The sequence below is a fragment of the Leptodactylus fuscus genome, chromosome 9 (assembly GCF_031893055.1).
Source record: "Leptodactylus fuscus isolate aLepFus1 chromosome 9, aLepFus1.hap2, whole genome shotgun sequence".
Taxonomy (NCBI): domain Eukaryota; kingdom Metazoa; phylum Chordata; class Amphibia; order Anura; family Leptodactylidae; genus Leptodactylus; species Leptodactylus fuscus.
In genome coordinates, this window is record NC_134273.1 from 12182230 (window position 1) to 12205042 (window position 22813).

General features: G+C 45.6%; 1 protein-coding gene across 1 annotated transcript in view; it reads left to right on the top strand.

Annotated features, from left to right (window-relative positions):
* The window catches only part of AK5 (adenylate kinase 5), a 112936-nt gene that overhangs the window by 59383 nt on the left and 30740 nt on the right, over nt 1-22813 (top strand). Inside the window, exons 7-10 of the mRNA XM_075287798.1 lie at nt 3751-3841; nt 10185-10261; nt 18288-18333; nt 18568-18603. Of these exons, the coding sequence (XP_075143899.1) occupies nt 3751-3841; nt 10185-10261; nt 18288-18333; nt 18568-18603 (250 nt within the window). The remainder of the gene's footprint in view (nt 1-3750; nt 3842-10184; nt 10262-18287; nt 18334-18567; nt 18604-22813) is intronic.

Sequence of the window (22813 nt, forward strand, 5' to 3'; positions counted from 1 at the left end):
TGTCTTGTCTGAGAGATACACATGATGTATGTTGTGATGTCTCGGACGTGTTCCCCAGAGACCGAGCCTTCCTTTATAAGATCCTGTGTAAGTTCTCCTGCGCCGCATCGCTCTCGCACGTATCAGACCTGACATAACGCTGCTCCATTTACCAGTAAAGATGATGAATGTTCTTCATTCCAGGGCGAGGAGGTAAAAATAAAGACAGAACCAAACTCTGACGTCTCTGTCACTATGATAAATCTGGTCGGGATATTCGGGGCATATTGAAGCCTGAGCACCCCGGGGGATCTGCCGCTTTATGGGACGCCAGCCGATATCAGACACTAGCTTCTATTTATATGATGTGATCAATAGGACACGAGGGCGCGGGCTTTGGGGGATTCAGGCCATAGACTGTAACCTGGTGTCTTCACAGCAATACCGTATATTATGATTGTCAATGGGGCCCCAAGGCTCTCCTGAAAGTCCTTTTCTAGGTACGTGTGGTTTAGGTCCTGGAACCATTGAGATATTTTACAGATCACATGTATTTTTTTTACTTTTGTTGTTTTTATGTCATTGTCTTCAACCTTTGGACTACATGGCATAGAATGAAGGGTGGTCTGTATTATGGCGCTATCTACCGGCCTATCTATCTACCCTTACCCACATTTTTACTCTTAAAGGTATCACCCGACAAAGTTATACCTACCAACCCGGTTCCCCAGAGTTCAAGTAGCCTGGACATACAGAGCGGGACAGCACCCAAAATCTGGGACTGTCCCGCTGATTCCAGGAAGGTTGGGAGGGATTAATCTGATAATATTACCTACACTGATACACTGTAGCAAACTGTCCAACCAATAAGTCATGATCTCAACATCATCCAGTCTGTCTGGGATACTATGACGAGACAGACGGATTGGAGCAAGTAACATCCACAGAAGATCTGGGCTTAGTTCTCCAAGATGGTGGGAACAACCTCCCTGCCGAGTCCTGCCAAAAAGTGTCTGCAAGTCCCGAGAAGAACCGACGGAAGGCAAAGGGCAAAGGTCACCCCGAATAGTGAGGGGATTTACATTTCTCTTTTATTAATTCACAAAAATAAACTATTAACCCTTCCATTCTTACTGGGCAGAGTTTTTCCCCCACTTGCCTAAAACATGGACGCCGCGTCACCCGTGATGTGATTACATCCAGTTCTAACCTAATCATGTGAACAGGGCTCGATGACTCTTCCTCTAGAGAGCGATTCATTTCCATCTTCATTTGCCTAAGTGTTTTATTACCGTTACTGATCCGATACCCTCCGAGGATTTCACTTCGAGGGATCGAATGAGACGTTGCAGCTGTTCAGTTACTTTTTGTTGCTACGTAAAGTAAAATAACAACCAGGTTTGTATTCTTTTAGAAGTTGCTTGTATGAAATAAGAAACACTTATCAGAAACAGCGCCACCCTTGTATAGGGGCTGAGTCTGGTATTGCAGCTCAGTGTCATTGAATTGAATTCCAGCCCAGGAGTGACCCTCACTTTCTCCTATGGTGCATCATGTCCCAGGAGGGGCAATGGATGTCCGTGACTGGTGCCCTGAAGGGTGGCGTCCTGGACCCTGCGGAGCACTTTAGGAGGGATCTCAGTGATCGGCAGTACAAGGGGCATCTCTGGGGCTGGGGGTATTTCTGCTACAGGTGCTCTGAGAACATAGGGGGCATTTGTGTGGCAAAGACCTCATCATCATATGGTAGACTTATGGGGAAGCCAGAGGAGTAAACTGGAGCTTCAGGGCCCCAATGCAAAATCCGTAATGGGACCCCTACCTAGCTTTACAATAGTGGTATATTTTAAGTGGCAGGATCCAGGGCCCGGTAGCGACTGCTACTGCTGCACCCCCTATGGCTACACCCCTGGGAGAACCCTGGCAGCAGACACCAATTCGCGATTGGCACAAGTTTCACTATGTGACATGAGAGCGGTCGGTCACTTGTCCTAAATCCCGTGAACATCAAGCAATAGTTGCTAAAGGGGTTGCAACAGCGCCACACTTGCCCATGGCTATGTGCGGAAATGCATCCAAAGGGGATGAGTTGCAGTACTAAATATAACCTATGGACAAGAGAGGCGCTGTTCCTATAATAAATTAATCCTTGTGTTTCTAATCTCATAGAATCCCTTTAAGGCTTGGTTTCCCTTCTATAATAAGCCGAATAGTTGTTTAACCTACTGGCTTAGAAGGAAATTTGACAATATTCACAGCTGGTTTCCGTGACTTTGTCGTCATGTTTACAGCCTCTTGTGATATGAAAAATATTCTGGCTTTCATGTCAGTGAATTGATGGAGTAATAGCTGAGCATATAAAGCTCTTACATTGCCAGCCAAGTGGTTGACTAATAATGGGGGTGGACGGCTCCGAAAATACTGCCAGGGAGTTGCATAGAAATTACTTCTGCTAGGCATTAGTGTGCACTGCGCCCACAAACCAAAGCTGTGTACGGAGAAATCCTGTTTATGGGAGGGGGGGGGATATGTCTCATGACCACCGGTGCAATGCTAAAAAGCAATTTTTATTGCCTATTTGTTGGGATCTGCAGGATCTGGCCAAGCTGTTTGTATGACCGCCCCTTACATTGAAAAGAAAAAAAATTTACAGGCAGTTATAGTTCTGTCTTTTAAGGCTTACATGTGGACCAGGGGCGTAACTAGGAAAGATGGGACCCTATAGCAAGTTCTTGACTGGCCCCCTGTGCCCACATAGTATAACACCCCCCTGACTAGCCCCCATAGGCAGTGGTGTGACTGAAGGCTTTTAGGCCCAGGTGCAAACTTTTGTTCAGGGCCCCTACCCGCCTCCTAGAGTGAACTTTTGATAATGGCGGTTACGGGCGCTGAAGCAATATCTCAGATAATTGAATGGGGTACAGCTTTAGTACCTACAACTGCAGTTATCAATAATACAGTGAGTGAGCAGCGCAGCGCCCCCAATATGTAATTAATATTGGAACAGTATAATATGCTGCACAGTAGGCCCCACACAGTATTACATGCTCCATAGTGGACCCTACACAGTATTACGTGCTCCACAGTGGACCCCACACAGTATTATGTGTTCCACAGTGGAACCCACACAGTATTATGTGTTCCACAGTAGACCCCACACAGTATTATGTGCTCCACAGTGGAACCCACACAGTATTATGTGCTCCACCGTGGACCCCAGACAGTATTACGTGCTCCACAGTGGACCCCAGACTTTATTACGTGCTCCACAGTGGACCCCACACAGTATTACATGCTCCACAGTGGACCCCACACAGTATTATGTGCTCTGCTGTGGACCCCAGACAGTATTATGTGCTCCACAGTAGACCCCACAGACTATTATGTGCTCCGCCGTGGACCCCAGACAGTATTATGTGCTCCGCCATGGACCCCACACAGTATTATGTGCTCCACAGTGGCCCCCAAACAATATTACATTCGGGCCCCTTTCTTTAACATTATGTATAGCTTTCAAGGAACAAGGCTTTCTCCGAGCACTGTCATGCTGGTCCTGGGCCATGGACATTATTGTAGTCCTGGTCCAGTGTTCACTCAGTAGATGTAGGTCCCTATGGGGCCCCATGGAGTAGAGGCCCAGCTGTGACTACCACCCTGCATTACTGCCATGTCTATGTTGTTAATGCCATGTACTGATATGGTCATCTAGAGCCATATCCAATCTCCAGAAAGCTCACAGGTAATGGTCTCCCCCTTGTTGCTTCTTTCCAGTTTGATGCAGACAGGGACGAGGAGGAGGTGTTTGACGACATCAGCGCGGCCGTGGACAACAAGCTGTTCCCAGCTAAGGAACCTGTAGCCGGTGAGTGAATCAGAATTATTAATATACCGCAGAGAATGGCTCACTGGTGATTTAGTAATTCATATCCAATGACATTAAATATCCATATACTGTGTGCTAGAATCTGTCAGGGTTCTGTATTCCTAGGAGGGTGACAGGGATGTAACAAGTAACAAACAGCAAAACTTGGAGAGGGGCCTGAATATAGGATCGTATTCAGCAGCAAGTTCAGAGGAGGACAAGCTTATCTGCAGAAAATTCTATCTGCTGTACAACAGACTTCTCTGTATACTACACATATGACAAGCCTCGCAGTTATATAAAAGAAACCTGAGAAGAAATGAAGCAGATTTTGTAATAAAACAATCAAGAAAAGGTGATCGGAAAAGCGAAACAAACACAATGGGATAGATTATAATTTAGGTGCCAAAACATTGTCTTGCATGCTGTTTGCCATTCGGTTCTCCTGCAGCCGCCACTAGAGGGAGCTCAATAAAGAACTGCATACAATTTATTGTGAGCTCCCTCTAGTGGTGGCTGTACCCGAAAGACAGGTAATTCATTGCACTGCAATAGCATATTAGGCTGGGCTTTGTAGTGCTCTGCTAATACCTGCATTAGAGTTCAGGCACGTTCTGTAATATGGCATAGAAGTGATGTACGTGGCGCTCTGTATCCACTGGATACACGGATTTGTCAGAAGGTCGCTCTTATTATCGCTCAATGACATTTTCCCATTGTATTTCGTAAAATCCGACATTCCTCAGTTCACAGCACTGAACGTTCGGTTTCGTGTAGCCCCGTGCGCCGTCCATGTGTTCTTTCCATATCACGCGGACTATGCAAGATACAATGGAGAAGGCAAAATCTTCCTTATTTTTTTTATTCTTTTACATTCGGTTTTGAAGCCTTTTAGACCCGATTGTTAATGGCGACTATTTTATCACCATGAAAACCAGGGACAATCCAGAATAACCTTCCTGTATTAACCGTTTCCTGACAGCGTGATATCAGTATTACAACGTAAATGTAGGGGCTTAAATCCTCTTCTTCATGGACCCTTCTGTTGTGACACTACAAGTCTCAGCATGCCCTGATACCGTAGGACATGTATGTGTGATCAGGGACACACTGGAGCTCAATGGTACCATCATGGGGGTAGGCAATATATATCAGGGCTCAGCTGCAGTACCAGACACAGCCACATGGATGACCACGTGTCGGTATCATCCCCATGTGTTTCGGTTACTGATATCACTGTATTGTCCAGGGGGTCGGCCTTATAGCTCAGTGTCCTCACTGGGCGGGGGGAATGTTCCTCACCGCCAGCGATGACCCTGAGCTGTTAGACCGCCACCAGTAATATCAATAACCAAAACTAACAGCACTGATATTTTTGGAACTGGGTAAGATACCCAGCTGTCTGCAAACCGTCAACCATAGCACTGACCTAGTCTATGGGTTGTGGTCTATTCATGGTAGACCTGGGGACCACATAGGTCATGACCTTCCTGGACCCGCCATGTCCATTGAGGGGGCTGATCAAGATCAAAATCCCTTAAAAAGACCATAAGAAGACCTCTCGGATGAATTATTAGAATAACCTTCATACATGGATTAGTCCTAATGGGCAGTGAAGTATTTACGGCTTAGGAGAAGGAAGTCCCCAGGGACCCGTTTGGCGGTAGATTATTGAGCCAGAGGGCAGAGGTCAGGTTATTAAATAATATACTGCGCAAAAGTGTAGAGAAAAGGCTGCAGTAAGAATGATTTCAGGAATAGAAGGGTTAATAGGTTATTGTTGTCAATAAACAAAATGAAGTGAATGAAGAAAAGAGAAATGTAAATCCCATCAATATTCGGGGTGACCTTTGCCCTTTGGAGGAGGAGTCCTGGAAGTGATGATACGGCCCTGATCTCATCACCATCCAGTCTGTCTGGGATAACATGAAGAGACAGACGGATTGGAGCAAGCCTACATCTACAGAAGTATATAATTCAAACCACTTGAGACACAAAACATAAAAAATATATATAATTTTTATTAATAAATATCACATAAGACAATACAATACGTAAACAAACAGGGGAGACACATGGGGAAAAGGGTAAATTTCCCCATTAAATCGCAGAGGAGTACCATAACCCTCCCACCGGCAATCACACAGAGTATAGCCCCAACTATAAAAAATAATGAAAAGATACTAGGAAAAAAGTCACAAGAGTCACAAGAAGGGGAATATATTCCCTAGTGTAAACTGAATACCTAATATTACACACCAAACATAGGTGAGAGGACTAGATATCAAATGTCCACTAACCATATAGTATAATCAATAAGAATAGAAGGTGGTAAATAAGTAAAAAAGTGTACCCAGATAGGGTCACCTTTAATACATACCCATAGGTACCGACATATTTCCTATGATCCAAAGTAACAAATAAAGATAGCAGTAGGGGGAACTCGGTCTGAGGCCGGTGGGACTGTGAGAAACGCCTGACGCGCGTTTCGCCCGCACTCTGCTTCGTCACTGTGCTTACTTCTCCAAGATGGCGGCGGGAACAACTTCCCTGCCGAGTCCTGCCAAAAACTGTCTGCAAGTCCCAAGAAGAACTGGCAAATAATAAAATAAAATAAATAAAAACCAAAAACTGGCAAATAAGAAATATCATGCAGGACATTACAAGTAATTGCTAACCAGTATGAACGGTGAGAAAGCACTTGGGGTGAGAAAACTTACCAATAGCTGCAGCAGGATGTCTTCTTCTCTCTTACTTAGCCCCATCTCTCTCCTTTCTCTCTGCTTCTATGGACACATACACCTTGATACTTCATTGAGCTGCAGTCTGTCATGGGTCACCAAAGAGTGAATCCGAGTTTCGGAAGGTGCGGTGCTGCTTTCTTTAGATAAATGGAGAAAGTAGCATTTTTTTTCTGATAAGATATATTACGGAGTTTCCTATATTCTTCTGTTCTATTGATTTATACAAAGTTTGTGATGATATATAGGATATATACCTTCTATATACTACACTAGATCTTGCTCATACAGTGCCATCCTGCCCAGTGGTTGTGTTTGGTATTGCAGCTCTACTATATCTGTTTGCTGCCTATCCTCTACGAGCACTATACTGCTTGTTCTCCTGATGAGTTGATCTTTCTACAAAACACTTCGGGACCTCAAGGGCCATCCAAGGACTGGGGACATTGTCTTAGAGGTGGGCTCCCTGTCTGCTAGACCATATGGCCATATGGCTGGGGATTTGTATTCACTGCAGTTGACCTGATGGACTGTATTTTGGGGTGTCTATAACATACCTAGCAGCTGCGAGGACGATCACAGGCAGGGATACATATGAGACTCTTATGACTTTGGAGTGCAGAGGAGGAGGAAGAAGTCACAGATATCTTAATGACTTGTTGACTATTTGCTGGAGGGTCTCGAGGGGAAAGGCCGCTCTTGAAGCTATTACTTCTTGCTGTGATGCTGATCAGTCATTAGTTATTGTGATTGGGGTGGGCAGGGGGAGATTTAGGGTGAGCATGATGGAGAAGACATTTTGGAGATAACAAGAGGTAGGAGAGGACAGAGGTAGTGGAAGGTTCCTGTGCAAAAACTATGGGTGGGCCCAATTTTCTCCACCTTCATCATGACCTCCTTAGCATCGGAGTGTGATATCATACATGAGGTTGATCCTACATGAGATGAATGTCACCCTGTAGATTTCACCGGAAACAGCCAACCATCTATTGTGTAAGTGGGTTCAACTCTACACCCAAAATTAGATATCGGGGAGGAGGACTGTCAGACATCTTGGATTCAACATGCCCGATCCTTATGCCAGCATCTTATTACACTCTCCTCATTCAGAAGACATGAGCCTGCCCTCTGGTGCACTGGAGTGAGAAGATTTATGATCCACAGCCTGCCACTGTCAGAAAGGTGAAAAATAATCCTTGAAGGGATCCTATCATTAATTTTTTTCTAACACATAGGAATAGCCTTAAGAAAGGCTATTCTTCTCCTACCTTTAGATGTCTTCTCTGCGCCGCCGTTCGGTAGAAATCCAGGTTTTCTTCAGTATACAAATGAGTCCTCTCGCAGCACCGGGGGCGGGCCCAGCGCTCAAACAGCACTGAGGGCGTCCCCAATGCTGCGAGAGAAATGTTCAGCGCTGCCTCCACCTTCTTCTGGAACGGCCTCTCCCCACATCGTCTTCCGGCGCTGGAGTCAAACTTCTACGCATGCGCATTGTAGCCCGTAGGCCAAACAGTCATTGGTCCGATGGCTGTCCACTGTGTCCGGCCAGCTTAGCTTTATGTAGCAAACCAGTATCATCCACTACTAACAAGAACGCCGTATTTTATGACTAGAAGGGACTGCCCTGAGCTTATGTCTGATCTCAATGGGCTTCTTAAAGGGATGGTTCCCATTGCTAGTAATCTGTGGAAGTTCCTAGCAAAAAGTGTTCAATTTCTCTGCAGTGCCCCCACAGGAAAAATGAAGAATTACACAATGTCCATTCAAATCCATGGACTTTCCATGTATTATATCGTCAGTGAGACCCTCCAGAATGAGCGACGCTCTTTGTACACGACCTATTGGCTAAAGGATAGCAGTCATTTTACACTCCAGTAGGAAACCCTTCCTTAAAGGTGATGGGTCTATGGACACCCTCAGTACATTGGACTATGCTGTACATGCAATAAGTTGATGGAGAATTTGCTTTGTGGTGGACACGGACTGCGTGAATCTCTATGTACCTACATACAGTCTGATCCCGTGGTCTCCGAGGACATATATACAAGTGTTCTCGCTCGCTGTTATAACTTTCCTGTTGCAAGGTAGATGTTCTCGGCAGCGGGATGTGATTGATAACATAACATATAATTTGCATGTAAATATATTCCGCTCGGAACCTTCTCCTGTTTTCTTCCGTGTTTTACGGCATGGTATAATTATAGAAGAGAAGATAACCTTTTATTGCTCTCATTATGGCAGCGGGTTGTTGGGTAGACGGGATTGTCTTGTTGGCATCTGATAAATGTTAATAAGTTTTCATGCTTGTCTGAATCCGTAATATATAAAAGTAATTGTTACTTATAATGTTATCAGCCTGCGCTAGTTACTGTGCGAGATACGAGCGTGTGCGGCGGGATAATAATTGGAAATTAATTATAGCCAGGGACTAATCATAAGACCTGATTAACAAAGCCGGGATCGGTGCAGCCAAAATTATAACGGTATTACAGGGGAACAAAGATAGCACTAATGTTGTAAAAGTCCTTTAAAGGGGATGTCCAGACTTTTAGGGGGTGTTCACAAGTATTAATTTGACGCTAATTGGGGGTTGGATTTCAGATTCTGCCATAAAGGTAGTCTTTCCAATCGGAATCTACTTTCCGATCCCCTTTGGTGGCCGACAGTGTGTGCATCATAAATGTATCACCCCTGCCCTCTGGTGTACAGGAGTGAGAAGATTTATGATCCACAGCCTGCCACTGTCAGAAAGGTGAAAAGTAATCCTTAAAGGGATCCTATCATCTGACTAACACGTAGGGATAGCCTTAAGAAAGGCTATTCTTCTCCTATCTTTAGATGTCTTCTCCACACCGTTGTTCAGTAGAAATCCCGATTTTCTTCGGTATGCAAATTAGTTCTCTCACAGCACTGGGGGCGGTCCTCAGCGCTCAAACAGCACTGGGGGCGTCCTCAATGCTGCGAGAGAACTCTCCAGCGCTGCCTCCATCTTCTTCTGGAACGGCCTCTCCCTGCATCATCTTCCGGCGCTGGGGTCAAACTTCTACGCATGCGCAGTAGGCTCTGCCATCGGGCCTTGGGCAGAGCCAACTGCACATGCATGCGGCCATTTTTTTGTGGCCGCTTACGCAGAAGTTGAGCTTATGCACAAGGGCCTGTGAACCTTTACTTACACTTCTGGGGAGACCATTAAAGATTCTGCAGCGGATTTTATGTGTTTCATCCTTTGGAACCTACCAGGTCCCTATAATGGACAATTAAAACAATTTTACAGTATTTTGCAACAAATCTATGCGAATAGTCCCCTTGTGTGACGTAGGCTATGTGCATCATGCACTAAATGTAACCATAGGGATTCATTCACCGTTGGAGGCCAAAAGCATGCCCTCCATCCGAAACACATCAGCTATTGGAAAACACAACAGACTGCACTTATGTACTGTACGGTATACATATATCTTACAATAACAGCGGGCGGTGTATACATAACCAGTAGCTGCATCTGTCTGAGGGTCCCATTGGATGTATATGTCAGGAGCCAGAGAGGCGATGACACAGTAACACAGCGGCATTACTCTATGTGTATTCTCTGTTCTCTACAGGACCCAGCGAGCTCGACCTAAGCCTTATTCTAGATGCCGGGGAAGGAGCCGAGTCCACATCCGATTTTGAGGACCAGGTATTGACCAAAATTTCCAATTAGTTACAATGAAGACCTTTCACCTCTCCTGTCTGTTTTCATAAACACTTGTGTTCCCCATACAAATCTAAAACCATTGTGCATCTCCATTGTGCAATTCCTCTGTTATTCCTCATGGAAATGTATAACTAAATTGACATCTTCATTTCAACATTTCCCCTCTCTGTAGGTTTACTCCTGGCATTGTCTTGGATTGTGAATTCCCTTTCTCGTTCTTTGTTAGTAACATTTCCTATAATAACACTACACATCGGAATTTATTATTTGGGAAGTTCCTTAAAGGGGTTGTCCGGGTTAAAATGATAATTTAACAGTAAACTAAACACCGTCCTCCCACCTAACTTCTAACTTACTTGCTTTATTAAAGATGTATTTGCCCAGATCGCCGGGCCGGTCATGTGACCGCTTCTGATTCTCCGGTGACGTTACGTTTCCCCATTTCCGGAAACAAACAATCACCAATACTACATCTTCCCCCACCCCCAACCCTTCATACTTGCCTGTCTTCATGTCCTGAACTTCTGCAAACGAATCGTCACTTCCTTCACTTCTACCGGCGCATGCGCAATAGAGCTCTGCAACAAGACGGGCTCATTACCAAAAAAATCTCCCTTTTAGGATCCACTGATTTCTTCTTCACGTCTTCCGGCCTCCTGGGTGACATCAGTGGCCTAAGGGGACCATTGATGCCTGCAATTGGGCCTCAGCCATCATGTGAGTGGTCATCAAGGTGACTAATAGAGATGAGCGAGTAGTGTTCGGATCAGCCGATCCGAACAGCACGCTCCATAGAAATGAATGGATGCACCTGGTACTTCCGCTTTGACGCCGGCCAGCCGCTTAACCGGCGTGCCGGCTACGTCCATTCATTTCTATGCGAGCGTGCTGTTCGGATAGGCTGATCCGAACAGTACTCGCTCATCTCTAGTGACTAACATGACCACTGTGGCCGCAGAGGTCCTCCAGGGGCCGGTGTTGCCACCCAGGAGACTGGAAAAGCCACAAAACGGATCAGCGGGAGTTATACTCACCTCTCCTGCCACAAGGGAGCCAGGAGAGGTGAGTATAACTGTTTAATATCTGTCCACACCTCCCCATGGCCTCTGAATATGATAGTTTGGGGTTTGAAGGGACCCGAAAGTATTATATTAGTACGTTTAGTTCAGACCAAAAGTAGACGAGCCTCACGAATATTCACAAAACATGTCCCAAGGTTCGCCGCTCTCCGGTCCTGAATGTTAGACCCCCCGTTTACGTTTTGTAGCCACTCTCTAAAGACCAAATTTCCCGGACAGGCGATGCTACATGCACCTTTACGCCAGGTATGATCGTCCCCCGCAGTAATACGTGAGGCGTAGCGCGCCTCGTACCTCATTGCCGCCTCCCGCCCCGTCCTTCGTGGCCGCCTTCAACACTATTCCTTTTCAGGTTAGAAAAAATTCACAGCACGAATCTTCTGTTCTCCGCGGCGGATTATAAATAGTATAAATTACTAAAGCGTCATTTGCTGCGAAATTTAATTTTAGGTCAATTAAGATTTTCGCTTGCCAAGAGCTTTTTCCGTAACTTCCTAATTGGCCGTGTTTTAGTCTAAAAATCCGAGTTTAATTAATTTATCGGAGGATTTTTTTTCTCCCTTTCTAATTTCCCGACGTGTTTGGACTCCGGTAACGAAAAGGTTTATGCGGTTTCCAAAATTCTGCAGGTCTGTCTGTTTTTTTTTCGATGGTACCTGCGAGCTGAGGAGCGAAGCGGTTACCATGGCAATCGGCGTCAGGACGGAGAAGAGTTAATTCTGTCACATAAGATGTCTCCTCCTTGCGTTGAGGGACGGAGCTTGTTTGCAGTTCTTCACAATATTGTGACAGATGCGCATGATTGGAAAAAGCGCCCAAGGGGGACAGGGAAGGGGCGAGAGGTGCGTGTCGGCTCTCGTCTGACCCGTCAGGCTCTCTTAAAATTGTCAGTCTTAATTGGAGGGGGTGCAGATACAATGCGGTCCCCTTATTAACCCTACGATGAATGTGGCCATGGGATGTAAGGCGTGGGAGGCGCTGTGTGTGGAGGGGGTACGATGGAAATACCATATGCTGAATTTGGTAGTGCAACCCTTCACATCCAACTCCAATTTTGGACACCTCCTAGCGTGACCGGGAGGTGTCCAAAATAAGGAGTGACCTCTGGAGTCCCGGAAGGGCTGGCAAGTCTACTGAGCCCAGTGGGGTGTTCTGGCATCCGCGTGGGTCACGTGACAAAAAGGGGTGTTTGGGACACATCACGAAAGATACGCCATCAAAAGAGGGCACAGCCACCCCAAAATAATTTCACGTGTTCTAGTTAGTACCCGGCAGGCAAGTATGCAGTAGACCCCAAGGGGACAGATTGGGCAAAGGGGTTTTCTGACCCCAATTCCAATTTTCAGTCTGCCGCAGGACACCTGAAGAGCAGTGGTGAAACTAGGAATGGCGGGGCCCCATAGCGAACTTTTGACATGGGGCCCCCCCTTCTCAGCTGATGCCAAAAACCTCAACTAACCAACCCCCCCCCCCCCTTTTGCATTTCTGTGCATACTATTATGCCCCATAGTGTTCCCTGTACATGGTATTATACTCCATTGTGGACACCCATGAACAATTATACTCTGGGGTCCACAGAGTATAATCATCGGAGACCTTGGGCGGATAAAAACATAGAAAACACTGTTACCTATATTTCCGCCATTGTTGGCCATCTTTAATGACATCCGGGACATCATGTGACCGGGAACCTGCATCGCATATGGACGTAGGTTCCGGTTATGTGACGTTAGAGACGTCATACAAGTAGGCTCGGAGCCTGCGTGGAGCTCAGAGACGCAAGTAACACTGTTTTTTATGCTCCCTTACCTCTCTTGGTTCTCCAATCGTTATACTCGGGGGGCGGGGGGGGGGGGTCCGAAAAGACCCCCGAGTATAATAGTGCTTTTGGGGCCCACGGCGTCACTTACCGATCCCGGCCCCTGCCAGGATTGGTAAGTAAGTAGGGTCCGTTACCAGTTGGAGTTATTCTATTAGAAAAAAAAGACACAGTGGTAGTGGCTGTCACCGAGCCCCTAATGTCCTGTGTGTGGCAGCCGCTACCGCTACTACACCGGTAGTTACACCCCTGCCAAAGACGGAAGACAGCGGAGGGCGCTAGTTGTTGTCAGTGTTCTGCAATGTTCTGCTATCTATTGTAAGAGCGGACCATTAGAGATTGTGAAAGTAAGATGGATAAACCCCTTTAAGGAGAGGCCTCCTTGAAGGGTGGAGTCTAAGACGGTAAAACCAATTCTTGTCTCATGTAAAAAACCCCATTGTCCTCAGTGCAACATCTTAGTAAAATATCCAAAGTACCTGCCTTGTAAAAACCGCTCAGCCCCTTTATTTCCACCCTTCACCACCCTACAGCTCCTTAAAACTCCCCAAGGATCCTACATAAATAGATGCTCTTATTGGCAGAACCAAGCAGGGACAGAAGATCTGCGAGAGGAACTTAACAAGGAGTCTTCAGAAATGAGCTGACAGTATAAGCATCAGGCCGCGCCGCGCCGCGCTCTCCCACCTGTCACATAAATCTCCAAGCACATTTCCTACTTGTACACCAGGATTAGGACGTAGAGGAAGAGTCGTGGTTAGATAACTAGTGTCGCCCTTGTCTCCAACTATGTCTTTATACTGATTTATAAATTATTATACCATGTTGAACATGGCGTCCGATCTGCAGGCAGCAGGTTAGAGTAGGGGGAGCCGAGCAGATCAATAGGTTTGTGTCAAAAGTGGCATCTTGTTTATTGAAATTCCTGGGCTTAGGAGTCCAGTGGGTGGAGCTACTCTGTGAATGACAGGTATCTCTCTATGGCCGATCCATAGGACAAGTCATGAATTGAAGAACGGTGGGGCCCAGTGCTGGACTGGGATTCCTTGGGCCCATCAGATGATTCTGTGGCCCACTCTCCTTCCCTAGTAAATAGATCATAGTACCCTCCAAAGTTGGGTGTCTTCTTCTGGACCATTATTGTGTTAGAGCCTGGGGTCACAAGAGGATCCTGTAGTATTCTGCTAGGCCAGTCTGATATGGCCAGGGACCTGGGTATCAGACCCACGCTGATCTTAAAATGATGGCCTACGCTAAGGTTAGGTCATCACTTATTAAGTCCTGCAAACCCCTTTAGGCCAAGGCCCCACGGGCGGAAACGCTGCGATTTGCCCACGGTGGAAACCTATTGCAGTGTTGTGAGTGCAAACACTAGCTATATACAGGGCGCAGCAATGATAAAGGAGCGCCATAGGGTAATATGGTCTAAAAAACCAAAGCGGGGGCATCTGAATGGATGGGAACTGAGTTTTGGTATAACGGGCACAACATTTACATTGACATGTCGGGAACCCAACTCAGGTCTTAACTTCTACCAACCAAGCTTCACAGAGTACAGTTTACCATCTGAACAGCGCCCCCTATACTAATATAGGGGAAAGATATTTTATTTATATTCTTTGCTCCATTTTCCAATTTTCCCAGCATTGACTATTTTTCTATGTACCAGGGCTATGGGGAGCAGCAGGTTGCCACTACAGCCTTGCCCCCCCCCCCCTCTCCGGCCTCATCGATCTCCCGCTCATTACGTGCCCCTGCAATCCGTCACTTTATTAGCCCTTCTTAATTGCACGGCGAGATAGGAAGAGGAGCTGCAGGAATACGACGCGCCGCATCCGCCTTGCTCTGGAATTGTCATGCAGCAATTAACAGTTTAGCAAGTGGCAGCGTACCTTGGCATCCTCCACTGCTGGAAGTGAGATAGTGCCGAAAAACAAGACTCCGTGTACTGTTACACATGCGGTGCTGCCAGCAGAGCGGATAAATCGGTGTCTTTGTTTGCTGCTGTCATATTGATGTTTGCACTGAGGAGGTCGGGTCATGGAGAGGTGGAGGAGTGTAAAACATGGCTGCTTTCTAACAATAACAGCAACTGCCATAAGTTGTGTCTCAGCTCTGTTTCAGTGCGAGTTTGGGCCTGTGATTCCTCTCTCCTCTTCCCAGTCCCTCACCCCCTATCTCCCACCTGTTGTTGTGTTTTGTTAGATTGTTGATGTGGTACAGGGTGTAATGTGCAGGATCAGGGGATAATAACACTCCTTAGGGACTGTGCACCTTCATAGGCATATGGAGACTTACAAGCCTTTTTCGCTCCACTGGGGGATTATGGGAAAAAAATGCAAATCTGTTTTCCAAGATGTAGCGTGTAGGATCCCTGCTTTACTGCATGTTGTGCTTCTGTGCTATTTAGGCTAGGTTCACACTTGTGCCTGCTCTCTGCGGGAGCCCATCTGCTAAAACAGTGATTACAGGCGGACCCCATAAACTATAATGAATATACTGAAACCGGTGGAGAGAAAAGTCCTACAACAGTTTTCAGAATCTGCGACAAAGTCTCATATGGAAGCTCCGACACAGATGTGAACAACTCCTTAGTCTCCATCCATTCCATGATCCCTTTAATGGGTCAGTTTTTCTAAATGGTAGAAATGGAGACCCCCAAAGACCCCCGGAGTATAATAAATGGAGGCCCAGGAGAGGTCAATGAAAATAACAAAAAGCTATACTCGCCTTTCCTAGGTGTCTGGTGGTCCCCTGGCATCTTCTTCGACCCCTGGATGATGTCATGCACCCCTGGGCCACCCCTGAGGCCTGTGATCACCCAGCATGGTCAGTGATCCAGGGGCATGGGATCTCATCCACTGGTGTCCAGTTTTAAAGAAAAAGTATTGCAAACACTGGACAATCCATTTGCAGCCGTTATACATTGACGCTAATGTTTAAAGGGATCCTACCATTAAAACTATTAGGCTATTCTTCTCTTACCTTTAGATGTCTTCTCCGGGCCACCGTTCCGTAGAAATCCCGGTTTTTGCCGGTATGCAAATGAGTTCTCTCGCAGCACTGGGGGCATCCCCAATGCTGCGAGATAACTCTCCAGCGACACCTCCAAATTCTTCAGGAACAGGTCTTCTTCACGTCTTCTTCCGGCGCAGGCGGTGAAACTTGTAGGCCTCAGGCAGAGCCGACTGCGCATGTCCGCGGCCACAAGAATAATGGCCGCTTACACAATAAGTAACCGGCCATTTTCTTGTGGCCTGTGAGCATGCGCAGTCGGCTACAAGTTTCGAAGATGGAGGCGGCACTGGAGAGTTCTCTGGCATTGGGGACGCCCCCAGTGCTGTTTGAGTGCTGAGGACCGCCCCCAGTGCTGTGAAAGAACTCATTTGCATACCGGCGAAAACCCAGGATTTCTACCGAACGGCGGCGCGGAGAAGACATCCAGAGGTAGGAGAAGAATAGCCTTTCTTAAGGCTATTCCTATGTGTCGATCAGAAAAAAAAAGTGTTTTAATGGTAGAATCCCTTTAAGTATAATGGATTTGGTGCAAATCAGGTTTTTTTGCAGGACAGAAAAAAGTGAACAGGGACAAACAGTTGACCAAAAAGATTCAAAAACAGCATTTTTTTAACGTTACAGTCTATACGTGCACTTAGAGATCTATTTTTCTTAACAACTATAAAAACGTATCTGTCACAGAGTGCACCAATGTGATGTGTATGCACCCTAAGACTGGCGTATAAACCCTGGCGTACTATAGGTGTGCGGTGATCCCAGTAGTGACGTCTTTCTAGTAACTTTGTGTCACCATTTATAAAACCTCTGCTGTCTGTGCGTGTGAATACTCCTCTAGGGGCTGTAGACAAGTATATAAGAGGGTATATATATGACAAGCATTCTCCTTCCAAAAATATGAGAATTTTCTGCCAGATGGTGAATATATTTTAGAGATGATTTGGGAATGGAGCCATAAAATCTCTTAGCATTTTATTACCTTATTCCAGAATGGATTGATTGCCGGCCGCTGCCAAGAGCGAGCGGATCATGGGGATTAATCTGGTGACATTTGTCCGCGTCTTCTGTCACATCTTGTGGGAATCACTCGGCCTTATTGTCGTCCGCACATATTGCCCTTGTTCGGGAAGTTTTGATAAACTTTTCTTTAAAGTGGGATTCCAGTCGAATTGATCTTGTGCTCGGATATAGATAGAGGATCAGGGTGGCGAGGTCTTGCTGATATCAATGATTTCCAGAATAAGATGTATTGTGATCACACCCCTTTGGCACTACAAAGAGATTTCTGATGGGGTTCTCAAATTAGTAGCAGATTGGTTACAGTATTTTTGTTAGATTTCTAGCAGCAGAAATATCTGTGTTGTGTCAAAGGGGCTAGAGCTCTATAGAGACCATTGATCTGAGCAGGGGGACTACCAGTATGATCTTCTCACATGTATCTATGACATATCAAAGAACCATTTTGACTGGACTTTATACAATTCTAGACTATTATACATACACCTCAACAATGGTCCAGCAGAAGACACCCAAAATTGAAGGGCAGTATATTTCCAAGTGTGGGCCCTTAGACTCATTTTATCTGGAGGGCCCAAGGAACCTCTCCATCTGATACTGGTCTAACTGGATATACTTGCTGTAGCTTATACCTTACTGCATCATTTTCTGAGTGGGTAAATTCTTTCTAGTGTAGAATTGAATTTCCCTGCTGCTCCCTCCTCCCCTCTCACAGCACAAGTCTCATCCACAGGTCAGGAGACTTCAACTTCATACCCCTCTCTTGCCCATCGCTTTTCTCTTCACCACATCTTGAGTTAGTAGGCTATTTTTGTTATGGAACTGAATCACCTTCTCCTCCCCTCTCATAGCTTGTGCAACAAGACTGCAGCATCATCTCCCCCTTATCCCCTATGATAATACGACTCCGTTATCTTAACCCCTTCGCTCCTTGTGTCACCTTTCATTTCTATGTTGAATTTCCACCTGGTATCCGCTTGTACTCACAGTCTAATATCCCCGTGTCATTAATCTGTATCATTGGCTGATAGGCGGCATTTCCGTTTTAATACCTCTCTTTCTTATTCATGCTTCTCAGAGTGAGGATATTGCACCGCATAGTTTCGGAGATGACTATCTAAGAGGTAAGTCAAAATCTACGACCTTCTCATATTAAACATTTTACCCGAGTCAAATCAATTAGGAGATTTCAAGTGGCAAATGGCGGCGTCACCTACCGTGTCATCAGACAGTGAGGTGTTTGTTATACTGTGTCTATGTATTTCTGTGGGATTTTTAATGCAACTATCTTTTTAACAAAAATTTGCGCTAATAAATTTTTATTTATTTCTTATTATTTTTTTATTTTCTTTTTACAGAAGAGCTGAAGAAGACCAAAGTCATATTTGTGTTAGGTGAGTTTCAGGAAATGTTCTATATGGAGCGCTCGTCCCTCCTCTCGCGGGATCCTTTTCTAGGCCGGTCTCATTTTTTTCTGCTGTAGAATATAGTGCTTGGAACAATCTCCACCATTACAGAGCAATGATACATATTTATTTACTATGCTTACTTATATAGCGCCAACCTATTCCACAGCGCTGTACAGACATTGTCAGTCACTGTCCCATTATAGGGCTCACAATCAGGATGTCTATGGAGTGTGGGAGACAACCCAGCAAACACAGAGAGAGAACATACAGACTCCTTGGCAGGATTTGAACCCAGGACTCCTGCACTGCAAGTGCTAACCACTGAGCCAATGTTATTACACTGGAGACGTGTAATTGTCCGCACCATCTTCAGCATGGTTTGAGAAGAATAGGTGATGGAGGACCCCAACCATATGGTATATGTGTGCAACTATTTTCAGTTGAATTCTGACATGATAGTTTTATCTAATACGCAAGTTATATCATACAGAGTGTCAATAATACTATCCTATGGTTCCCTGATCATGCTGCCCTATGGAGCTCAAACAATGCCATAACCAATATCATAACCAGGCCGTGCAGCAGACCAGTACTAGTCCCCTATACTCCAGTGCAACACAATGAACAGATCCCTGAACTATCATGTGATGTCTGGGTGAATAGTGGCATACCCTGCATACATAGTCACTGCCCTACCGCCATTACATAGTCTACCTGTCCCTGAATGTTGGGACCTTGAGGCAGGTCATCAAAGAATAAAATTTTGCAATACCCAAATAATGCCAGGCCGCACCAAAGAAACTGCAAAATTGCTCAGCTTAGGCCCCCTGTGCAACTTTTCACGGCTGTCAGCCAAGTCCCATCTGTACGTTGTTGCAGCATTTCCCTTTCCTTCTCTATCTGCCCCAGACCGCCATGAAGACTTGCTCACAACATATCCGTGCACACAAGCTTCCTATCATTCCCATCCCTTGTTGATGGCCCCTCCATAGTAATCCTGCCTCCTTTCATGCTGCAAAGAATTCCTTATTGCCTATACGTTGCTGACCCGCTGCTATTTTTGGCATAAAAGAGAGATCAAAGACGTTTATCCAGCCCTAGTGTCATGAGGATGATATGAGGGCCCCCCCCCGGCGTCTGGGCCCGGTCACACCTGATCATTGCGCCCCCTATAGCTACATCAGCGCTTGTCACATATGACACTACTGAGCTGTATACTAGCTTATATATACTGGTCTCATCTTCCCTTCCGCTGCAGAATCTGGAGCATGAAACTAGATTATTAAAACCTATATCATCTCATTACTATTTCATGATGAGAACTCCACTGAGATTCATGACTTTATTTTACACTTGTTGAAAGTTTCCTTTTTTATCCAGTTTTTTTGCTATGTTGGGGATGAATTTGAGTGAAATATTCGTACGCGGTGCAGGTCACGCAGAGTATCTGCTATTCCCCTGGGAATATATGACATACATAATAAAGCTGGTATATATTTACTAAGAATTACAATAGCAGCAAGGATCAGCATGATATAACCCTCGGATGGCGAGCAATGTATCGGGTACCAGGGAATGTGCGGTCACATGACTAACTGGCTAGGCAATGATCTATACAGCAGAGGGGCCCATCGTCTCAAGGGGCAGGGGCAGATTTTCCCCTAAAATTTTCTGTTGGAGTCGTCTCAAGTTGGGAGACAGATCAATAAGCCCTGTAAAGGAGACAAAACATCTCGGAGCACCTTATGGCGGTAGTCAGAGGGAGTCGTGCCCACTAAATGTGCACCTGTCCATAGTTAGCGGTGTCACTGGAAATTAGGTCAGAGCTAACGAAGCCTGCAAGATCCGAAAACCCTCCTGCACCTGCCATTGGTGAAGTGTCTGCTGCAGAGTCACAATAAACAAGCAGTTGTCTCCTGGTGTGCATCAGCGCCTGCTCAGACGACCGGAAACCGCCTGCGCAAGTGGAAAAGAAGAAATCCACGGACTGCGCCGTCTTAAAATTTCACTCAAGGGAACGTTCACACCTTCGTCCTATTCGTTGCTGTCATCTGTCCTAGCATCCGTCTGCATCAGTCACTGTATTCCCATTATGACAGATGAGAGCAACGGACATTCAGGCTAAAGCCCCGCGTTGCGGAGACGCAGCAATTTTTTGGTTGCAAATTTTGCAGCAGTTTTTGAGCCAAAGTCAGGGGTGGATTGAAAAGGAATGGAAATGATAAGGATATAAAATCTCGAGGTTTCCTACTTTTAATCCACTCCTAACTTTGGCTAAAAAATGGGGCAAAATCTGTAACAAATCTGACCTGTGGGTGAAAAATCAACGTGGGGATGGAAAATCCCTTTAATAACAATAATAGTGTGGTGTGAACTTAATCATATTGTTGCAACAGCTGAAAACAGTCCACATGGAGCCCCTGCTGTGCGGCCCCTAGATTGACAGCAGGGGCTCCATGTTATTTAGTTATTTCCACCACCTGTTAGGTGCCTCAGGTAAGTAACAGGTGCTGTTAATTACACAAATTACAGAAGCATCACATGATTTTTCGAACAGTGCCAATACTACTGACAGTGGTTAGGCCCCTCATATTCCTCTGGAATTTGTCTGTTATCTGGCGCTTGATGGCTTTTACTCCTGAGCACCTGAGACTGGGCGTCAGACGGACTGAAGAGTCCTGATGGAACCATCACCCCAGGTGCCTCTATGTAAGACTGTAACCATCCAGCTCATTGCCTCAATACTGAATACATTTCTATCTGCTCTACCCTTGTAGGGTCTGACTCCCTTACATTGAAGGGGCTGCACTTCTTCTTTGTTCCCCATATTGCTTACTGCACAGTGCCATACTTCTAATAGTGGCTGGGTCTGGTATTGCTGGTCAGAGCTGTTCAGTCCTAGTGCGAATCAGACTGCGCTATAATACCAGATGTGGCCGATACAGAACAAGGCCCTTGTATCACACGACCATCCGGGGTCTTAGAGGATAGACCCTCCATGATGTCGCCCTTTTGTATTTGTGGTTATCTTCTAGTCACCCGTTCCTATAGATTTCTCTTCCTTGATCTTATCAGAGTGACAGCGATCGGCTTTTAGATGAGTTTTTAGGTCACTTCACATCACAATATTGAATAATGGATGTCGTGTGACTTGTAGGTCTTTTTTTTTTCATTTTTTTTATGCTTTACAAACCCCCGGACTGATCACCTCTGTGCCTGACCGTAGACATGCGGGCAGATGGCGGAGAGGAAAATAGGCTTAAGAGATTATATTCATAATAATATTTCACACAAGAGATACAGGATTAGCCTCGTGGCCACTATAGGGGGGGGGGGTTATGATGTAAAACTGTCATTGGTCGCGTTCTCCGTATAACCTGCAGCCTCTGTGAGATAACCAATGTCAATGAAACCTCAATATATTACACAAAGTTCTCTAGTTTGTTTCATTATTTTAATATACCTTGTATTTTCATATTTCACCATTTCTGTGGGATCTACCAGTGAATTAGATAATACAAAGGCTGAAAACCTCAAATCTGATCACATCTGAGGGTTCGTTACAATTGCATTCTTAAGGCCCCATTCACATCTGCGTTCAGGTTTCCATTCGGGGAGTCTGCTTGTGGACCCTATGCACATTAAAAAGTGGTTACCTAAGGAAACCTGCAGACTCCATAGACTATAATGGGGTCCGTGTGGTTTCTGCACAAACATGCGGAGAGAAAAGTGCTGCTTGCAGGACCACCCCCACCCCAATATAGTCTATGGGTTTCCTAGGTTATCGCTTTTTAATGCATATAGGTTTCTGTTTGTGGGGGTCCCCAAATGGAAACCCGAACGCCCCAGTGAGCTATAGAGCATGGTGTGCCGGCTGATACATTTTACCTACACTGATACATTGTAACAAGATCGGAACCCAAATTTCACTGTAGCAGAATCCGCCGTAAAGTCAAGCAGAACGCTTTTTTTTTTCTTTTCTCTGTGTCCTGCTTTGCTCTTTGCATCAGAATCAAGATGGAATGTGACCCTGATTTTGGGGTGGAATCTGGTTCAAGATCAGCGGCAGATTCCTTCTTGTGCTCAGGCCCTAAAGAGGTTTTCTCATTAGTAACACTTCTCTATCCACAAGATAGGGGGTGAATGTCTGATGGTTGGGTTTTGGGAAAGGGGGTGGACCTTGCAGATCTTGGAG